This window comes from Lepus europaeus, chromosome 20 (genome assembly GCF_033115175.1).
Source record: "Lepus europaeus isolate LE1 chromosome 20, mLepTim1.pri, whole genome shotgun sequence".
Lineage (NCBI taxonomy): Eukaryota > Metazoa > Chordata > Mammalia > Lagomorpha > Leporidae > Lepus > Lepus europaeus.
Genome location: NC_084846.1, coordinates 8,402,020 through 8,420,206, shown reverse-complemented (window position 1 = coordinate 8,420,206; position 18,187 = coordinate 8,402,020). Strand labels below are relative to the sequence as shown.

The window sequence follows — 18,187 nt, the reverse complement described above, 5'->3', positions numbered from 1 at the left end:
TAAGAAAGAAAAACTATTCTCAGATTTTGCTGTGCTACAGATTATGGAAATGAGCATAGTTACCACATGTGGTATGTAGACTACACGAGTATTTTTCAGTAAAAAAAAGGACCTGGGAAGAACTTATTTGGAAGATGTTTTACTGTATTGTGATATATAAGGGAATTTCCAAATATTTTTGATCCCAGGTCAGGGATATTTTTGGGAAAGAAGGAAGATGTTGAAGGAAGAAACTACAGTATCCTAGGAAAAGCAAAAAGATTAATTCAATTGCACAGAGAATTTAAAGTCAGTGTAACATGAATACAGTAAAGAAACAGAAGGAGAAAATTCTATTTTCACAATCAGACCCAAGAGTAAGAGCTTCTGATACTGAGAATTTGGTCCCTGCAATGCCTGGCAGTTCTTCAGTCCCAAGGCAATTGGCCCATTTAGGATTTTCCTCCCAATGATCTTTTCAGAGCCCTCTTCATGTCTGTGTTCCTTAGGCTGTAGATGAAGGGGTTCAGCATGGGGGTGACCACGGTGTATATCACCGAGGCCGTGGCAGTTGAGTGTGGGTTTTGAGAAATGGCAGAACCAAGATACACACCTAGCCCTGTGCAATAAAATAAGGAGACGATGGAGAGGTGAGAGGCACAGGTGGAAAAGGCTTTGTTCTTCCCCTGAGCTGACGAGATTGCACGGATGGCAGAGATAATCTTAGAATAGGAGTAAAGGATCCCAGCCAGGGGACCACCTCCCAGCAGCACAGATGTGAAATAGATCATGAGGTCATTGAGAAAGGTATCAGAGCAGACACTGCGAAGCACCTGACTCAGTTCACAAAAAAAGTGAGGGATTTCCAAGTGTATGCAAAACGATAGTTGCAGCACCATTGAGCTGTGTAACATGGCCTGCAGGACACTGAGGATCCAGGAAGCCAGGACCAGCTGCACACAGAGCCGGGGGTTCATGATGACCATGTAATGCAGAGGGTGACAGATGGCCACAAACCTGTCATAGGCCATCACAGCCAGAAGAAAGTCATCCAACCCAACAAATAGGATGAAGAAGAACATCTGGGTGATGCAGCCTGCATAGCTGATGGCTTTGCTCTGCGTCTGGATGTTCACCAGCATCTTGGGGACGGTGGTGGAGGTGAAGCAGACGTCCACCAAGGATAGGTTGGAGAGGAAGAAGTACATGGGCGTGTGGAGGTGGGGGTCTGAGAGGATGGCCAGGACAATGAGCAGGTTCCCAGCCACAGTAACCAGGTACATGGAGAGGAAGAGCCCAAATATGACAGGCTGCAATGCTGGGACCTCTGAGAATCCCAGGAGAAGGAATTCTGAAAGTTGTGTTTTATTGTCTACTTTCATATATGTTATGTTCCTAGAAAACACAGAAACAGAACATGAGACAAGGAATTATTATCATCTTCTGAAATGCTATTGTTTATATTTACATTATTATTACTTATATTTATATTTACAGCCAAGAATTCAATCTACTTTATGTCTAACTCCAGTCTCCCATACTGGATCCCTGTGCCAACTCTGATTAGGAGCTCCTGTTCCATACACACCCTTTCTCCTTGAGGACTACAGATGGAATGTTGACCTTGTTCTGGGAACTGTCTAGAAATGAGCAGACAGTGCAAGATAACAAATGTGCCTACAGTAACAGAAGGGAAAAAATTATGATGATCTATCAATAGTTTCTTAGAATAATGATCAAAATATGTTTTGTTTGAAGGCAAAAAAATTGAAATCCATGCATAGCTGTTTCATAATAGGCGTTTCTCATGAAATTTCTGTTCATCCTTCATATATGTGGATTTCAATAGGTGTTTACACTGAAATAAAGTTATATTTTGGGAAGCTGGCATTGTGGCACAGCAGGTAAAGCTTCTGCCTACAGTGCCAGCATCCCATATGGGCACCGGTTTGGATCCCAGCTGCTTCACTTCTGACCCAGATCCCTACTAATATCCTGGGAAAAGCAGCAGAAGATGGTCCAAGCATTTGGGTCCCTGCATCCACGTGGGAAACCCAGATGATGCTCCTTTGTGGCCATCTGGGGAATGAACGAGTAGAGGGAATAGATGGAAGATCTTTCTCCCTCTCTCTCTGTCTGTAACTCTGACTTTCCAATAAAGAAGTGAATCTTCAAAAGCTTATCATTTGACTCCATCATACACAGAGTATTTGAATTACCTTAGCGCTCTCTCGTCAGGGAAAAAATATGATATGCAGAAAAAGAAATGAGCTACAAAGGTGAAAGCACAAGTTTTCAGGGAAAGCCTGCAGAAGGGGCAGAATTCCCTCTTCCCACACCACACACATTTTTAGAGAGGAATGGATCCCAGGCAAAATGTCAGCCTCAGTGGTGTGATCATGTTCTGCCTTCTGTCTAAAAGCATGTTAATAAAAACACCTACCCAGTAAACGAGAAAATAAAATAGGCTCAATGGAGAAAAAAACTAATTATCTCAGTTGAATCCTGAGCAACACATAGAAAGACATTCACAGATTGGAAACACTCCAATAGGAAAAATATGAGCAGAGCCGGCACTGTAGGGTAGTAGGCTAAGCTGCCACCTGCAGTGCCAGTGTCCCATATGAACAACTGTTCGAGTCTGGCTGCTCCACTTCCAGACCAGCTCCCTGCTAATGCACATGAGAAAGCAGTGGAAGATGGCCCAAGTGCCATCGTGGGAGACCCAGGAGAAGCTTCAGGCTTTGAATCAGCTCAGCTCTAGCCATTGTAGCCATTTGGAGAGTGAACCAGTGGATGGAAGATCTCTCTCTCTGTCTATCCCTCTCTCCATCTGTAATTCTACCTTTCAAATAAATAAATAATCTTTAAAAAATATGAGCAAAGAGAGTACTGACAATTCAAAAAAGAAAATAGACCAAATCCCCCAAACACAGACACAAAATTGAGTCATTTTTAGACAGAACAATAGAAAAGTTGCTTGTGCCTGTTCTTTCTATATTGGGTCTGTTGGGTTTTCTTTGGTCTTGTGGATGACATGGTCCCCTTTCTCAAAATCTGCAGAAAATGGAACTTACTGACTCAAGTAGTGCAGAAGTATTTTGAATATTTTAAAAGCAGTGAGGATAACACGACTGGACAGATAGACTTGACCACACAAGATGTATATGCGCTCAGACAATCCCCCACATAAATCTACGCATAGAGAAAATAACTGAATCACAGACAGCAAAGGTGGCAAAATTTCCAAGTCTTACATTTTAAAGCATACAGTACCTAGAGCAGGAAAAAATGCCACCATGACTGCGTGGTGTAAAAACAAAGAACTTGAACCAACACTAGAGAAAGTAAATTATTAACAAAATCACCAATATATTCAGACTCACCCATAAGGGAATAATTGCAAATGAAGCTCATTACTGTAAACCCTTTTTACATATTCAATAATGTGTTCTTCTGAATATCTGGCACAAAGGAAGATTAATACAGACTATGCACCTCATGTGCTTCCTTTGCAAGGCAGTGTTAGCCAGCAACCCTTGGTCAGATTCCTTCTTTTCAATGTGGAAGTGTGCTCAGATATGCTCCATCTTAAAAATATTATCCATATATCTGTCTACAGAAAATACCTGATTCCTATATTCTCCATCATTGCAAAGATTCTTGTATTTACATTCTACACATCACACCTTCCGTTCCCCGCTCTAACTGGGTTTCCACTACCATCACTTCAATGTCAACACTCACCCTGTCTTGTTGAGTTCCATGGCTGCTTCTCTTCCTAGCATCATAAACACATCAATGAATCAGTTAATCCAGAGATCTTTCATTTCTGGGCTGGCATGGATTGTCCCTCAGGCGACCCTCAGATGAGCTTTCTCAGCTCTCCCTGTCCCTGAGCCTTTCCTGCAGCACCTGCTGACTTCCTGGGCTCACCTGGATGAGATCTGAACCATTCTTGGATGGTTGATGATGGAGAGTGAGGCTCTGGCCCCAGAGAAGACAGTAGGAAGGAGTGAAGCACATCTCACGACATCTCCCTTAGGTCTCCACAGTTTAATAAATCATATCTCCCGACTCGTGGTAGCACATGCTGAAGAACAGGAGCAGAGGAGAAGTTTGAAGCCCCCTGGGTCTCCTCCCTTGGGTGTAGTTCTTTCTCTCTTGCTTACCCAACCCCTGAGATCACCATTTCCCTGTGGGGCTTTGTTTTGTGTACAGGGAAATTTTCCCTACAGATTCTCTGCTCCTAGGACACCAGGTATAAAATCAGGTAAATCTAGTCTTTATTTCTCCTTCTCAAAGAACTCTTACTTTCCAGAGGGATAACTTCCTGATGACTTCTCCAAACCCTGAATTAAAGTCTTCTTAAAATCTAAGATTGTGCCATAACTACATAGTTTATGACATCAAATCACTATAATGGAAACGCAGCTCCTGTTAACCTGACAAAATTACTATTCCCCTATTTAACAAGGGGAAGAGCCATATTCCCTTGAGAGGAAACCATAGGTACTACATTCTTTGGCTTCATGGTGCAATTACCAAAATAAAAAATACCTGAATGCTGCTGAAAACACTAAGTAAGGGCTGCCATCTGGGTTTACATTACCAGGGAATGGGGAATGGACCAGGCTAATAAATGGAGCCTAAAACTCCATCTGGATGTTGTACATTTATGGTAGCCACAAAAATAGTGAATGCATCACATGCTGTCTCCTAGGAAGTGCATTAGCAGGGAGCTGAAAGAGAAGCACAGCAGGGACTTGAACATTGGAAGCTCACTATGGATAGTGAGCACCCCAAGTGGCATCTTAACTGCTGTGCCAAAGCACATTGATACCTATATCATCCTCTGTGTTTCTACTAATTGATATACCCAAATTCCTGAGAAAAAATTGTGTTCTTGCTTTTTTAGAGATAGATTTTCAAAAATAAATATATAGATAGATAGAGCAGAGTAGAAATCTCCATTAAAAAATCCATGCAATTAAACTGGCCAACCTTTGACAAGCACGCAAAAGACACTTACTGAATAAAGGACAGTGTCATCAGCAAATGGTATTGTGAAAATTGGATTATTGTGTGTAGAAGTTTGAAACAAGACCCCTCCCATATACCCTACACATAAACCTCTCAGATTGCATCAAGAATCTAAATTTAAGATCTGAAAGTATCAAACTACTAGAGCAAAATATAGGACAAACACTGCAAGACATTAAGATAGGTAAGACCACCAAAAGCACAGGCAATAAAAAAAATAGACAAATGAGATCACATCAATCTAAATAGCTTCTGCACAGCAAAGAAAGCAATTAACAAAGTAAAAAACAATTGGCAGAATGGGAGAAAACATTTACAAACCACAGATCTGTTAAAGGATTAATAGGCAGAGTATATACAGAGTACAAGACACACAACAAAACAGTCAAGTTAAGAAATGGGCAAAGGACTTTAACAGGCATTTTTTCAAGACAGGAAATTCAAATGGGCAACAGACACTTGAAAAAAATTCTCAGGATCACTAGCCATCAGGGAAATGCAAATCAAAAACCACAGTGAGGTTTCACATCACCCCAGTTAGAATGACTCTCATGCAGAAACAAACAAACAATAAGTGCTGGTGACTCTCATTTGTGAAGGAAGGTGAAATAAAGACCTTTCAGAGCAAACAGAAATTGAAAGAATTTGTCGCCACTGCAAAAGATGCTTAAAGATTTGTTACAGACAGAAACACAGAAACACGGTCATCAGTATGAAAGAAGGTAAAAGAAGGAAACCTCACAGGAAAGATCACCGGAAGTTCAAAGCATATATAGAAAATATCTTAGGGAAATGGCAGGGCAAAGTTACTACTTTTTTTTAACTTTTATTTAATGAATATAAATTTGCAAAGTACAGCTTATGGATTACAATGGCTTCCCCCCGCATAACTTCCCTCCTACCTGCAACCCTCCCCTTTTCCCGCTCCCTCCCCCCTTCCATTCACATCAAGATTCATTTTCAATTCTCTTTATATACAGAAGATCAGTTTAGTATATATTAAGTAAAGATTTCATCAGTTTGCACCCACATAGCAACACAAAGTGAAAAATACTGTTGGAATACTAGTTATAGCATTAAATCACAATGTACAGCACATTAAGGACAGAGATCCTACATGATATCAAAACCACAATGATGTTTCACCTCACCCCGGTGAGAATGGCTCACTTTCAGAAATCTACCAACAATAGATGCTGGTGAGGATGTGGGGAAAAAGGGACACTAACCCACTGTTGGTGCGAATGCAAACTGGTTAAGCCACTATGGAATCAGTCTGGAGATTCCTCAGAAAACTGAACATAACCCTACCATACAACCCAGCCATCCCACTCCTTGGAATTTACCCAAAGGAAATTAATTTGGCTAACAAAAAAGCCATCTGCACATTAATGTTTATTGCAGCCCAATTCACAATAGCTAAGACCTGGAACCAACCCAAATGCCCATCAACAGTAGACTGGATAAAGAAATTATGGGACATGTACTCCATAGAATACTATACAGCAGTAAGGAACAATGAAACCCAGTCATTTGCAACAAGATGGAGGGATCTGGAAAACATCATGCTGAGTGAATTAAGCCAGTCCCAAAGAGACAAATATCATTTGTTTTCCCTGATCGGCGACAACTGAGCACCAAAGGGGAAACCTGTTGAAGTGAAATGGACACTATAAGAAACAATGACCTGATCAGCTCTTGTCCTGACTCTAGATGTACAATGTAATACTTTATCCTTTTTAGTATTTGTTGTTGTTGTTGTTGTTCTAGTACTATTGGTTGAACTCTGTAAGTAACACACAATTATTCTTAGGTGTCTAAATTTTAACTGAAAGGTAATCCCTGTTAAATTTAAGAGTGGAAAAAGAGAGGGAGGAGATGTACAATTTGGGACATGCACAATCAGTCTTGCCCCAAATGATGGAGTTAGAAATGTGCCAGGGGATTCCAATACAATCCCATCAAGGTGGCATGTACCAATGCCATCTCACTAGTCCAAGTGATCAATTTCAGGTCACATTCGATGACTCTGATAGGTGTAAGAATCAAAGGGATCACCCAAACAAGACAAGTGTCTGCTAATACTAACTGATAGAATCAAAAAGGGAGAGAAAGATCCAACATGGGAAGTGCGATACACAGCAGACTCATAGAATGGCAGACGTCCTAAACAACACTCTGGCCTCAGAATCAGCCCTTAAGGCATTCGGATCTGGCTGAAGAGCCCATGAGAGTATTGTAGGCATGGAAAGCCAAGATACCATGGAAAAGAAAAAAAAAGAAGAAGACCTAAATGAAAGATCTCTGTGAGTGAGATCCCAGTGGAAAGAACGGGCCATCAAAGAAGGAGGTACCTTTCTCTGAAGGGAGGAGAGAACTTCCACTTTGACTATGACCCTATCGGAATAAGATCAAAGTCAGCGAACTCTAAAGGCTTCCATAGCCCTGGCAACTCATGACTAGAGCCTAGGGAGATTACTGACGCCATGAACAGGAGTGTCAAATTGTTAAGTCAGCAACAGAAGTCACTGTGTTCTTACATTCCACGTGGGATCTGTCCTTAATGTGTTGTCTAATGTGCAGTGATGCTATAACTAGTACTGAAACAGTATTTTTACACTTTGTGTTTCTGTGTGGGTACAAACTGATGAGATCTTTACTAATTATATACTGAATCGATCTTCTGTATATAAAGATAATTGGAAATGAAAAAAAAACCTGGTGTTAAATTGGAAATGGCATAGAAAATTAATTTTTTAAAAAAATATTATGTAGGATCTCTGTCTTTAATGTGCTGTACACTCTTATTTAATGCTATAACTAGTACTCCAACAGTATTTTTTTTTTCACTTTGTGTTGCTATATGGGGGCAAACTGTTGAAATCGTTACCTAATATATACTAAGCTGATCTTCTGTATATAAAGAGAATTGAAAATGAATCATGACGTGATTGGAAGGGGAGAGGGAGCGGGAAAGGGGAGGGTTGTGGGTGGGAGGGAAGTTTTGGGAGGGGGAAGCCATTTTAACCCATAAGCTGTACTTTGGAAATTTATATTCATTAAATAAAAGTGTAATTAAAAAAATTGATTAATTTTCTATGCAATGTCCAATTTAACACCAAGTTTTTTTTTTCATTTTCAATTATCTTATATACAGAAGATCGATTCAGTATATACTAAGTAAAGATTTCATCAGTTTGCACCCACACAGAAACACAAAGTGTAAAAATACTGTTTCAGTACTAGTTATAGCATTACTTCACATTGGACAACACATTAAGGACAGATCCCACATGAGACATAAGTACAAAGTGACTCCTGTTGTTGATTTAACAATTTGACACTATGGCATCAGTAATCTCCCTAGGCTCTAGTCATGAGTTGCCAAGTCTATGGAAGCCTTTAGGGTTCGCTGATTTGATCTTATTCCGATAGGGTCATAGAAAAAGTGGAAATTCTCTCCTCCCTTCAGAGAAAGGTACCTCCCTCGCAACGTTACTACTTATCAATAGTCACATTGAATGTAAATGACCTGAACTGTCCAGTTAAAAGACACAGATTGGCTGATTGGGTTAAGGAACAAAACCCACATATTTGCTGCTTACAAGAAACATATCTTTCCTAAAAAGACGCAAACAGACTGAAAGTAAAGGCTGGAAAAAGATATACCATGCCAACAGAAAAGAAAAAAGAGCAGGTGTAGCCATCTTCATATCAGACAAAATAAACTTTAACACAAAAACTTTTAAAAGAGACAAAGAGGGGCACTATATAATGATTAAGGGATCCATTCAACAGGAAGATATAATGATTATCAATGTATATGCACCTAATTACAGGGCACCAATTTATTTAAAAGATTTGTTAAGGGACTTAAAGGGAGACTTAGACCCCAATACAATAGTACTGGGGGACTTCAATACTCCACTCTCAGAGATAGACAGATCAACAGGACAGAAGATCAACAAGGAGACAGTAGATTTAAATGACACTATAGCCCAAATGGATCTAACAGATATCTACAGAACATTTCATCCTACATCTAAAGACTTCACATTCTTCTCAGCAGTACATGGAACCTTCTCTAGGATTGACCACATACTAGGCCATAAAGCAAGTCTCAGCAAATTCAAAAGAATTAGAATCATATGATGCAGTTTCTCAGACAGAGGGAATGAAGTTGGAAATTAGGAACTCAGGAACCCCTAGAGCATATACAAACACATGGAGATTGAACAACATGCTCCTGAATGAACACTGGGTCATAGAAGAAATTAAAAGAGAAATCCAAAAATTCCTGGAAGTAAATGAGCATAACAGCACAACTTACCAAAACTTATGGGATATAGCAAAAGCAGTATTGAGAGGAAAGTTTATAGCAATAGGTGCCTAATCAAGAAATTGGAAAGGCACCAAATAAATGTGCTTTAAATTCATCTCAAAGATCTGGAAAAACTGCAGCAAACGAGACCCAAATCTAGTAGTAGAAGAGAAATAATTAAAATCAGAGAAGAAGTCAATAGGATTGAATCCCAAAAAAATTTACAAAAAAACAGTCAAATGAGGAGCTGGGTTTTTTAAAACTTTTATTTAATGAATATAAATTTCCAAAGTAAAGCATATGGATTACAATAGCTCCCCCCACCCACCGATAACTTCCCTCCCACCCGGGACCCTCCCCTTTCCTGCTCCCTCTCCCTTTCCATTCACATCAAGATTCATTTTGAATTCTATTTATTTACAGAAGATCAGTTTAGTATATATTAAGTAAAGATTTCAACAGTTTGCCCTCACATAGCAACACCAAGTGAAAAATACTGATGGAGTACTAGTTATAGCATTAAATCACAATGTGCAGAGGAGCTGCTTTTTTGAAAAAATAAACAAAATTGACACCCCGTTGGCCCAACTCACTCAAAAAAGAAAAGACCCAAATCAATAAAATCAGAGATGAAAAAGGAAACGTAACAAGACACCACAGAAATAAAAAGAATCATCAGAAATTATTACAAGGACTTGGATGCCAGCAAACAGGGAAATCTATCAGAAATGGATAGATTCCTGGACACATGCAACCTACCTAAATTGAGCCAGGAAGACATAGAAAAACTAAAAAGACCAATAACTGACACAGAAATTGAAACAGTAATAAAGGCCCTCCCAACAAAGAAAAGCCCAGGACCAGATAGATTCACTGCTGAATTCTACCAGACATTTAGAGAAGAACTAACTCCAATTCCTCTCAAACTACTAAGAACAATCGAAAAAGAGGGAATCCTCCCAAATTCTTTCTATGAAGCCAGCATCACCTTAATTCCTAAGCCGGAAAAAGATGCAGCATTGAAAGAAAATTGCAGTCCAATATCCCTGATGAACATAGATGCAAAAATCCTCAATAAAATTCTGGCCAATAGAATACAACAACACATCAGAAAGATCATCTACCCAGACCAAGTGGGATTTATCCCTGGTATGCAGGGATGGTTCAATGTTTGCAAATCAATCAATGTGATACACCACATAAATAGACTGCAGAAGAAAAATCATGATTACCTCCATAGACACAGAGAAAGCATTTGATAAAATACAACACCCTCTCATGATGAAAACTCTAAGCAAACTGGGTATAGAAGGAACATTCCTCAATACAAGCAAAGCAATATATGAAAAACCCACGGTCAACATCCTATTGAATGGGGAAAAGTTGGAAGCATTTCCACTGAGATCTGGTACCAGACAGGGATGCCCACTCTCACCACTGCTCTTCAATATAGTTCTGGAAGTTTTAGCCAGAGCTATTAGGCAAGAAAAAGAAATTAAAGGGATACAAACCGGGAAGGAAGAATTCAAACTATCCCTCTTTGCAGATGATATGATTCTTTATTTAGGGGACCCAAAGAACTCTACTAAGAGACTGCTGGAACTCATCGAAGAGTTTGGCAAAGTAGCAGGATATAAAAGCAATGCACAAAAATCAACAGCCTTTGTATACATGGCTGAGAAAGAACTTCTAAGATCAATCCCATTCACAATAGCTACAAAAACAGTCAAATACCTTGGAATAAACTTAACCAAGGATGTTAAAGATCTCTATGAGGAAAATTACAAAACGTTAAAGAAAGAAATAGAAGAGGATACCAAAAAATTGGAAAAATCTTCCATGCTCATGGATTGGAAGAATCAATATCATCAAAATGTCCACTCTCCCAAAAGCAATATATACATTCAATGCAATACCAATCAAAATACCAAAGACATTCTTCTCAGATCTGGAAAAAATGAGGCTGAAATTCATATGGAGACACAGAAGACCTCGAATAGCCAAAGCAATCTTGTACAACAAAAACAAAGCCGGAGGCATCACAATACCAGATTTTAGGACATACTACAGGGCAGTTGTTATCAAAACAGCATGGTACTGGTACAGAAACAGATGGATAGACCAATGGAACAGAATAGAAACACCAGAAATCAATCCAAACATCTACAGCCAACTTATATTTGATCATGGATCCAAAACCAATCCCTGCAATAAGGACAGTGCATTCAATAAATGGTGCTGGGAAAATTGGATTTCCACGTGCAGAAGCATGAAGCAAGACCCCTACCTGTCACCTTACACAAAAATCCACTCAACATGGATTAAAGACTTAAATCTATGATCCGACACCATCCAATTATTAGAGAACATTGGAGAAACCCTGCAAGAGATAGGTACTGGCAAATACTTCTTGGAAGAGACCCCAGATTCACAGGCAGTCAAAGCCAAAATTAACATTTGGGATTGCATCAAATTGAGAAGTTTCTGTATTGCAAAAGAAACACTCAGGAAAGTGAAGAGGCAACCAACAGAATGGGAAAAACTATTTGCAAACTATGCAACAGATAAAGGGCTGATAACCAGAATCTACAAAGAAATCAAGAAACTCCACAACATCAAATGAGGTTTCACGTTCAGAAATCTACCAACAATAGATGCTGGTGAGGATGTGAGGAAAAAAGGGACACTAACCCACTGTTGATGGGAATGCAAACTGGTTAAGCCACTATGGAATCAGTCTGGAGATTCCTCAGAAACCTGAACATAACCCTACCATACTACCCAGCCATCCCACTCCTTGGAATTTACCCAAAGGAAATTAATTTGGCTAACAAAAAAGCCATCTGCACATTAATGTTTATTGCAGCTCAATTCACAATAGCTAAGACCTGGAACCAACTGAAATGCCTATCAACAGTAGACTGGATAAAGAAATTATGGGACATGTACTCCATAGAATACTATACAGCAGTCAAAAACGATTAAATCCGGTCATTTGCAACAAAATGGAAGAATCTGGAAAGCATCATGATGAGTGAAATAATCCAGTCCCAAAGGGACAAATATCATAGGTTCTCTGTGATCGGTGACAACTAATCAAGCACCAAAATGGAAACCTGTTGAAGTGAAAGGCACGCTATGAGAAACAGGGACTTGATCAGCCCTTGTCCTGACTGTTGATGTACAATTTAATACTTTATCCCTTTTAGTATTTTTTTGTTCTATTTAATACTATTGGTTGGGCCGGCGTCACAGCTCACAAGGCTAATCCTCCGCCTTGCGGCACCAGCACACCAGGTTCTAGTCCTGGTTGGGGCGCCGGATTCTGTCCCGGTTGTCCCTCTTCCAGGCCAGCTCTCTGCTGTGGCCAGGGAGTGCATTGGAGAATGGCCCAAGTGCTTGGGCCCTGCACCCCATGGGAGACCAGGATAAGAACCTGGCTCCTGCCATCAGATCAGCGTGGTGTGCCAGCCGCAGCACACCGGCCACGGTGGCCATTGGAGGGTGAACCAATGGCAAAAGGAAGACCTTTCTCTCTGTCTCTCACTCTCACTGTCCACTCTGCCTGTCAAAAAAAAATACTATTGGTTGAACTCTGTAATTAACACACAATTATTCTTAGGTGTTTAAATTTAACTGAAAAGTGATCCCTGTTAAATTTCAGAGTGGAAAAAGAGAGGGAGGAGATGCACAATTTGGGACATGCACAATCAGTCTTGCCCCAAATGATGGAGTTAGAAATGTGCCAGGGGATTCCAATACAATCCCATCAAGGTGGCATGTACCAATGCCATCTCACTAGTCCAAGTGATCAATTTCAGTTCACAATTGATCACACTGATAGGTCTAAGAGTCAAAGGGATCACACAAACAAGACTAGTGTCTGCTCATACTAATTTAAAGAATAAAAAAGGGGGAGAATGATCCAACATGGGAAGTGGGATACACAGCAGACTCATAGGATGGCAAATGTCCTAAATAACACTCTGGCCTCAGAATCAGCCCTTAAAGCATTCATAACTGGCTGAAGAACCCATGAGAGTATTTTAGGCATGGAAAGCCAGGACACTCTGGCAAAAAAAGAGGACCTAAATGAATGATCTCTGCAAGTGAGATCCCTGTGGAAAGAACGGGCCATCAAAGAAGGAGGTACCTTTCTCTGAAGGGAGGAGAGAACTTCCACTTTGACTATCACCTTATCTAAATAAGATCAAAGTTGGCAAACTCAAAAGGTTTCCATAGCCTTGGCAACTCATGACTGGAGCCTAGGGAGATTACTGACGCCATATACAAGAGTGTCAAATTGTTAAGTCAACAACAGGAGTCACTGTGTACTTACTCCTCATGTGGGATCTCTGTCCTTAATGTGTTGTCCAATGTGAATTAATGCTATAATTAGTACTGAAACAGTATTTTACACTTTGTGTTTCTGTGTGGGTGCAAACTGATGAAATCTTTACTTAATATATACTTAATCAATCTTCTTTATATAAAGATAATTGAAAATGAATCTTGATGTGAATGGAATGGGAGAGGGAGCGGGAGATGGGAGGGGTGCTGGTGGGAGGGAAGTTATGGAGGGGAAAAAGCCATTGTAATCCATAAACTGTATTTTGGAAATTTATATTTACTAAATAAAAGTTAAAAAAAATAAGTGCTGGTGAGGATGTGGGGAAATAGGTACCCTAATCCATTTTGGTAGGAATATGAACTGGTGCAGCCACTGTGGAAGACAGTATGGAGATACTTCAAAAATCTGACAATAGACCTACCATATGACTCAGCCACCCCACTCCTTGGGAATTTACCCAAAGGAAATGAAATCACCATGCATAAGAGATTCTTGCACTCCCATGTCTATAGCTCATTTCACAGTGCAAAGACACTCAATCAACCTACATTTCCATCAACTGATGACTAGTAATGTGGTATATACATAATTGGATATTATATATATGATATATATCTCCATTGGATATTATGTTATATATATATATATATATATATATATATATATATATATATATCCATGAAAAAGAATGAGGAGCTAGCACTGTGGTGTAGCGTGGTGTAGGGGGTGAAGCTGCCACCTCCAGAGCTGGCATCCCATATAGGAGCTGGTTCAAGTCCTGGCTGTTCCACTTCCAATCCAGCTCTCTGCTATGGCCCAAGTCTTTGTCCCTATACCCATGTGGGAAACATGGAGGAAGCTTCTGGCTCCCAGCTTCAGATTGGCTCAGCTTCAGCTGTTGCAACCATTTGGGAAGTGAGCCAGTGGGTAGAAGACCTCTCTCTCTCTCTCTCTCTCTCTCTCTCTCTCTCCTCTCATCTCTCTCATTCTCCTTTCTCTCTCCATCTGCCTCTGCCTGTGCCATTCTGTAACTCTGTCTTTCAAATAAATAAATCTTTTAAAAAACAAAGAATGAAACTGACAGTTGTCGTAAAATGTATAGAATGGAAGATCATTATGCAAAGTGAAATAAACCAGTCCCAGAAAGACAAATATCACATGCTTTTTCTTATTTGTGGAAGTTAATAAATAGAGACAGTATAGACAATTTGTGTGGATGTCACATCTTTTAGGATATAGCTATAAATATCATGTGTCAGGTAAAGCCACCATCCATATGGTGGTGCAAACATCCCATATGGGTGCTGGTTCGAGTCCTGGCAACTCCAATTCTCATCCAGCTCTCTGTTATGACCTAGTAAGGCAGTGCAAGTTGTCCCAAGTGCTTGGGCCCCTGCACCCGCATGGGATACCTGAAGAGGTTCCTGGCTTCAGATCTGCCCAGCTCTAGCCATTGCAGTCATTTGGGGAGTGAATCAGTGGATGGAAGACCTTTCTCTTGGTCTCTCCCTCTCTTAGTCTGTAGCTTTACCTCTCAAATAAATAAAAATCTTTTTTTAAAAAAGTTAATATATGTACTTTGCCTGTCATATAGAAACTAAATAGGTTTGGCTTGATTATAGCCATTGTTTTTATAACTAGTGTATGTATTTCTAGAGGTAGTTAAATGCTATTGGTCTACAGAATGATGGTTCATGCTTGCCAAAGAACAAAATTCTAATTAATATGTGGTCATCAGTGAGAAGCAAGGAAAATCATTATGTTTGTAAGGAAAGGAAGGCAAGTTTTATAATGATGGTTATAAAATGTGGGTCAATGTTCTTTAAGAAATAGAGAATGGACTTGTCCTAAGGTTGCTGTCTTGTTATTCCCACATGAAAGAGAAGAGAATGCAGGACTTGTGAGTAAATACTGTGGAAAACTGTGGAAGATTTGTGGAGAATGAACTTGGTGGAAAAATACAATTTGAGGTCCACCTGGACTGGCTGAGTCAGGTGTTCTGGGCATGAGGCCAGTGCTGTGTGCTTTTCCAAAGACCCCAAAACCAGGATTTGGAGGTACACAAAGGTGAGGACTGCTGCTCTACTGCCTGCCTCACCCCTAAGCAGTCATCCCCTCCCCAGCACCCTGACTCTTGTCCTTACTCAATGCTTGTGAGAAGGGGAAATTCTTTAACTCAAGGCAGATCTCACAATGTCCAGACAGTTGTCAGATCCACAGAGAAACTCCCCACTCCCTGCCATATCTGCCATTTTGATTTCCTTCAAGTGGTGTTGCTTTTGGATAACTTGTGGTGTGGTCTCCATGGGGGTTTTGACCTAACAGAATCAGCCTACAGATACAGTAAGATCAATGCCCTGTCAATTTTTAATCCAGAGGGGAACAGCTCAAGGCTGTTGGTACAGAGACCTGCAAATGATTGATCTACTGTGTGTAACTCACCCTCAGAAATTCCTATACCACAAGTAGAGTCACCTTAAAAAACCAGATCAACATCAGAAGATGACATGGTTTATAACCAGAGCAAACTTGCTGTGCCAATTGGGATTACCTTCATTAAAAATGAGTGAAGTGTTGTGTGACATACAAAATGAAAGAAAGCCCTCTGATGTCGTAAAAGAATACAACTCGGGATCTCAGGTAGTTTAATAGAAGGTATGAAGGAGATAATTCCCAAAGAACTGAGACATGAAGAGGGAGTGGATGGTTATCAGATGATGAGAGGAAGTGGAAGATGTTTGTTTATTGCAGAGATCACATTTCTACCTTGTGTTTTTATAAATATTTTTATTTTTATTTATTTATTTGAAAAGTAGAGCTAAGACAGAGAAGGAGAGACAGAGAGAAAAGTCTTCTATCCAGGTTCACTCCCTAAATGGCAACAATGGCAAGGAGCTGGGTTGGGTCCAAAGCCAGGATCCAGGAGCTTCTTCTGGGTCTTTAATATGGGTGCAGGTGCCCAACCACTTGGACCATCTTCTAATGCTTTCCCAGGTGCATTTTCAGGGAGCTAGATCAGAAGTGGAGCAGCCAGGACTCCAACCAGCACCCATATGGGATGCCAGTGCTGCAGGCAGAGTTTCAGCCCACTATGCCAAAGCACCACCCCATCTACCTTGAGTTTTTCTCTACTTAACTATTTCCTTTATTGTCTCCCATGCATTCCCAGTACTAACAATGGAGTGTCAGATGACAGCATATTCTAGTTGTTCAATTCTCTTTACTTCCTTACCCAAACTTTTAACATGGATCTGCAATGCAAAGGTTTACCATCCCACAGAACAAATGGGAATTTCCAAATATTCCTGAGCCAGTGCTTGGGGAAAGAGGAAAGCAACAAAGGAAAAAAAAACTTAGGGATACTCAAGAGAGCAGAAGGCTTAAGAAATGATTTGCTTAAATTGTACAGAAATGTTGACACCAAAGGAATGAAAATGACAAGAAAGAAATATAAGGAGCACATTCTATATTTGCAATTTGATCAAGGAATCAAAATTTCAAGCTTTGGGGCACTGAGCCCTACAATTATGGGTGCTTGCTTTGCACCCGACCAATGGACCAGCTTACAGTTTCCCTCCCAAGAGTCTTTTCAGAGCCCTCTTTACATCTGTGTTCCTCAGGCTGTAGATGAAGGGGTTCAGCATGGGGGTGACCACCGTGTACATCACCGAGGCCCTTGCACTTGAATGTGAGTTGTGGGTGGCAGAAGAGCTAATATACACACCTAGCCCTGTACAATAAAATAAGGAGACGACAGAGAGGTGAGAGGCACAGGTGGAGAATGCTTTATACTTCCCCTGAGCTGAGGAGATTGCACGGATGGAGGAGACGATCTTAGAATAGGAGTACAGGATCCCAGCCAGGGGACCTCCACCCAGTAGAATAACAAAAAAATACATGACCACATCATTTAGAAAGCTTCCAGAGCAGGCAAGTCTGGCCACATGGTTCAGTTCACAGAAGAAATGAGGGATTTCCAGGTGTGTGCAGAAAGACAGCCTCAGCACCATTAGGCTTTGCAACAAGGCATGCAGGACACTGATGACCCAGCACACCAGGACCAGCTGCACACAGAGCCGGGGGTTCATGATGACCGTGTAGTGCAGAGGGTGACAGATGGCCACAAACCTGTCATAGGCCATCACGGCTAGGAGAAAGTTCTCCATCTCTACAAAAAGCAAGAAGAAGTACATCTGTGTGATGCAGCCTGCATAGCTGATGGTTTTGCTCTGTGTCTGGATGTTCACCAGCATCTTGGGGACGGTGGTGGAGGTGAAGCAGATATCATAGGAGGACAGGTTGGAGAGGAAGAAGTACATGGGTGTGTGGAGGTGGGGATCAGAGAGGATGGCCAGGATGATGAGCAGATTCCCAGCCACAGTGACCAGGTACATGGAGAGGAAGAGCCCAAATATGAGGGGCTGCAGTGCTGGGTCCTCTGAGAATCCCAGGAGGAGAAATTCTGAAGGTTGGGTTTCATTGCCTGGTACCAT

At 40.7% G+C, this 18,187-nt stretch overlaps 2 protein-coding genes across 2 annotated transcripts; both read right to left on the bottom strand.

Annotated features, from left to right (window-relative positions):
- Positions 1–431: 431 nt before the first annotated feature.
- LOC133749494 (olfactory receptor 7A10-like) lies at positions 432–1,361 on the bottom strand. Its single transcript, XM_062178668.1, has one exon. The coding sequence runs from the start codon at positions 1,359–1,361 to the stop codon at positions 432–434; it is 930 nt and encodes a 309-aa protein (XP_062034652.1).
- A 15,896-nt stretch (positions 1,362–17,257) lies between these two features.
- On the bottom strand, positions 17,258–18,187 carry LOC133749184 (olfactory receptor 7A10-like). The gene has a single exon (XM_062178383.1). It carries the CDS (start codon positions 18,185–18,187, stop codon positions 17,258–17,260), a length of 930 nt encoding a protein of 309 aa, XP_062034367.1.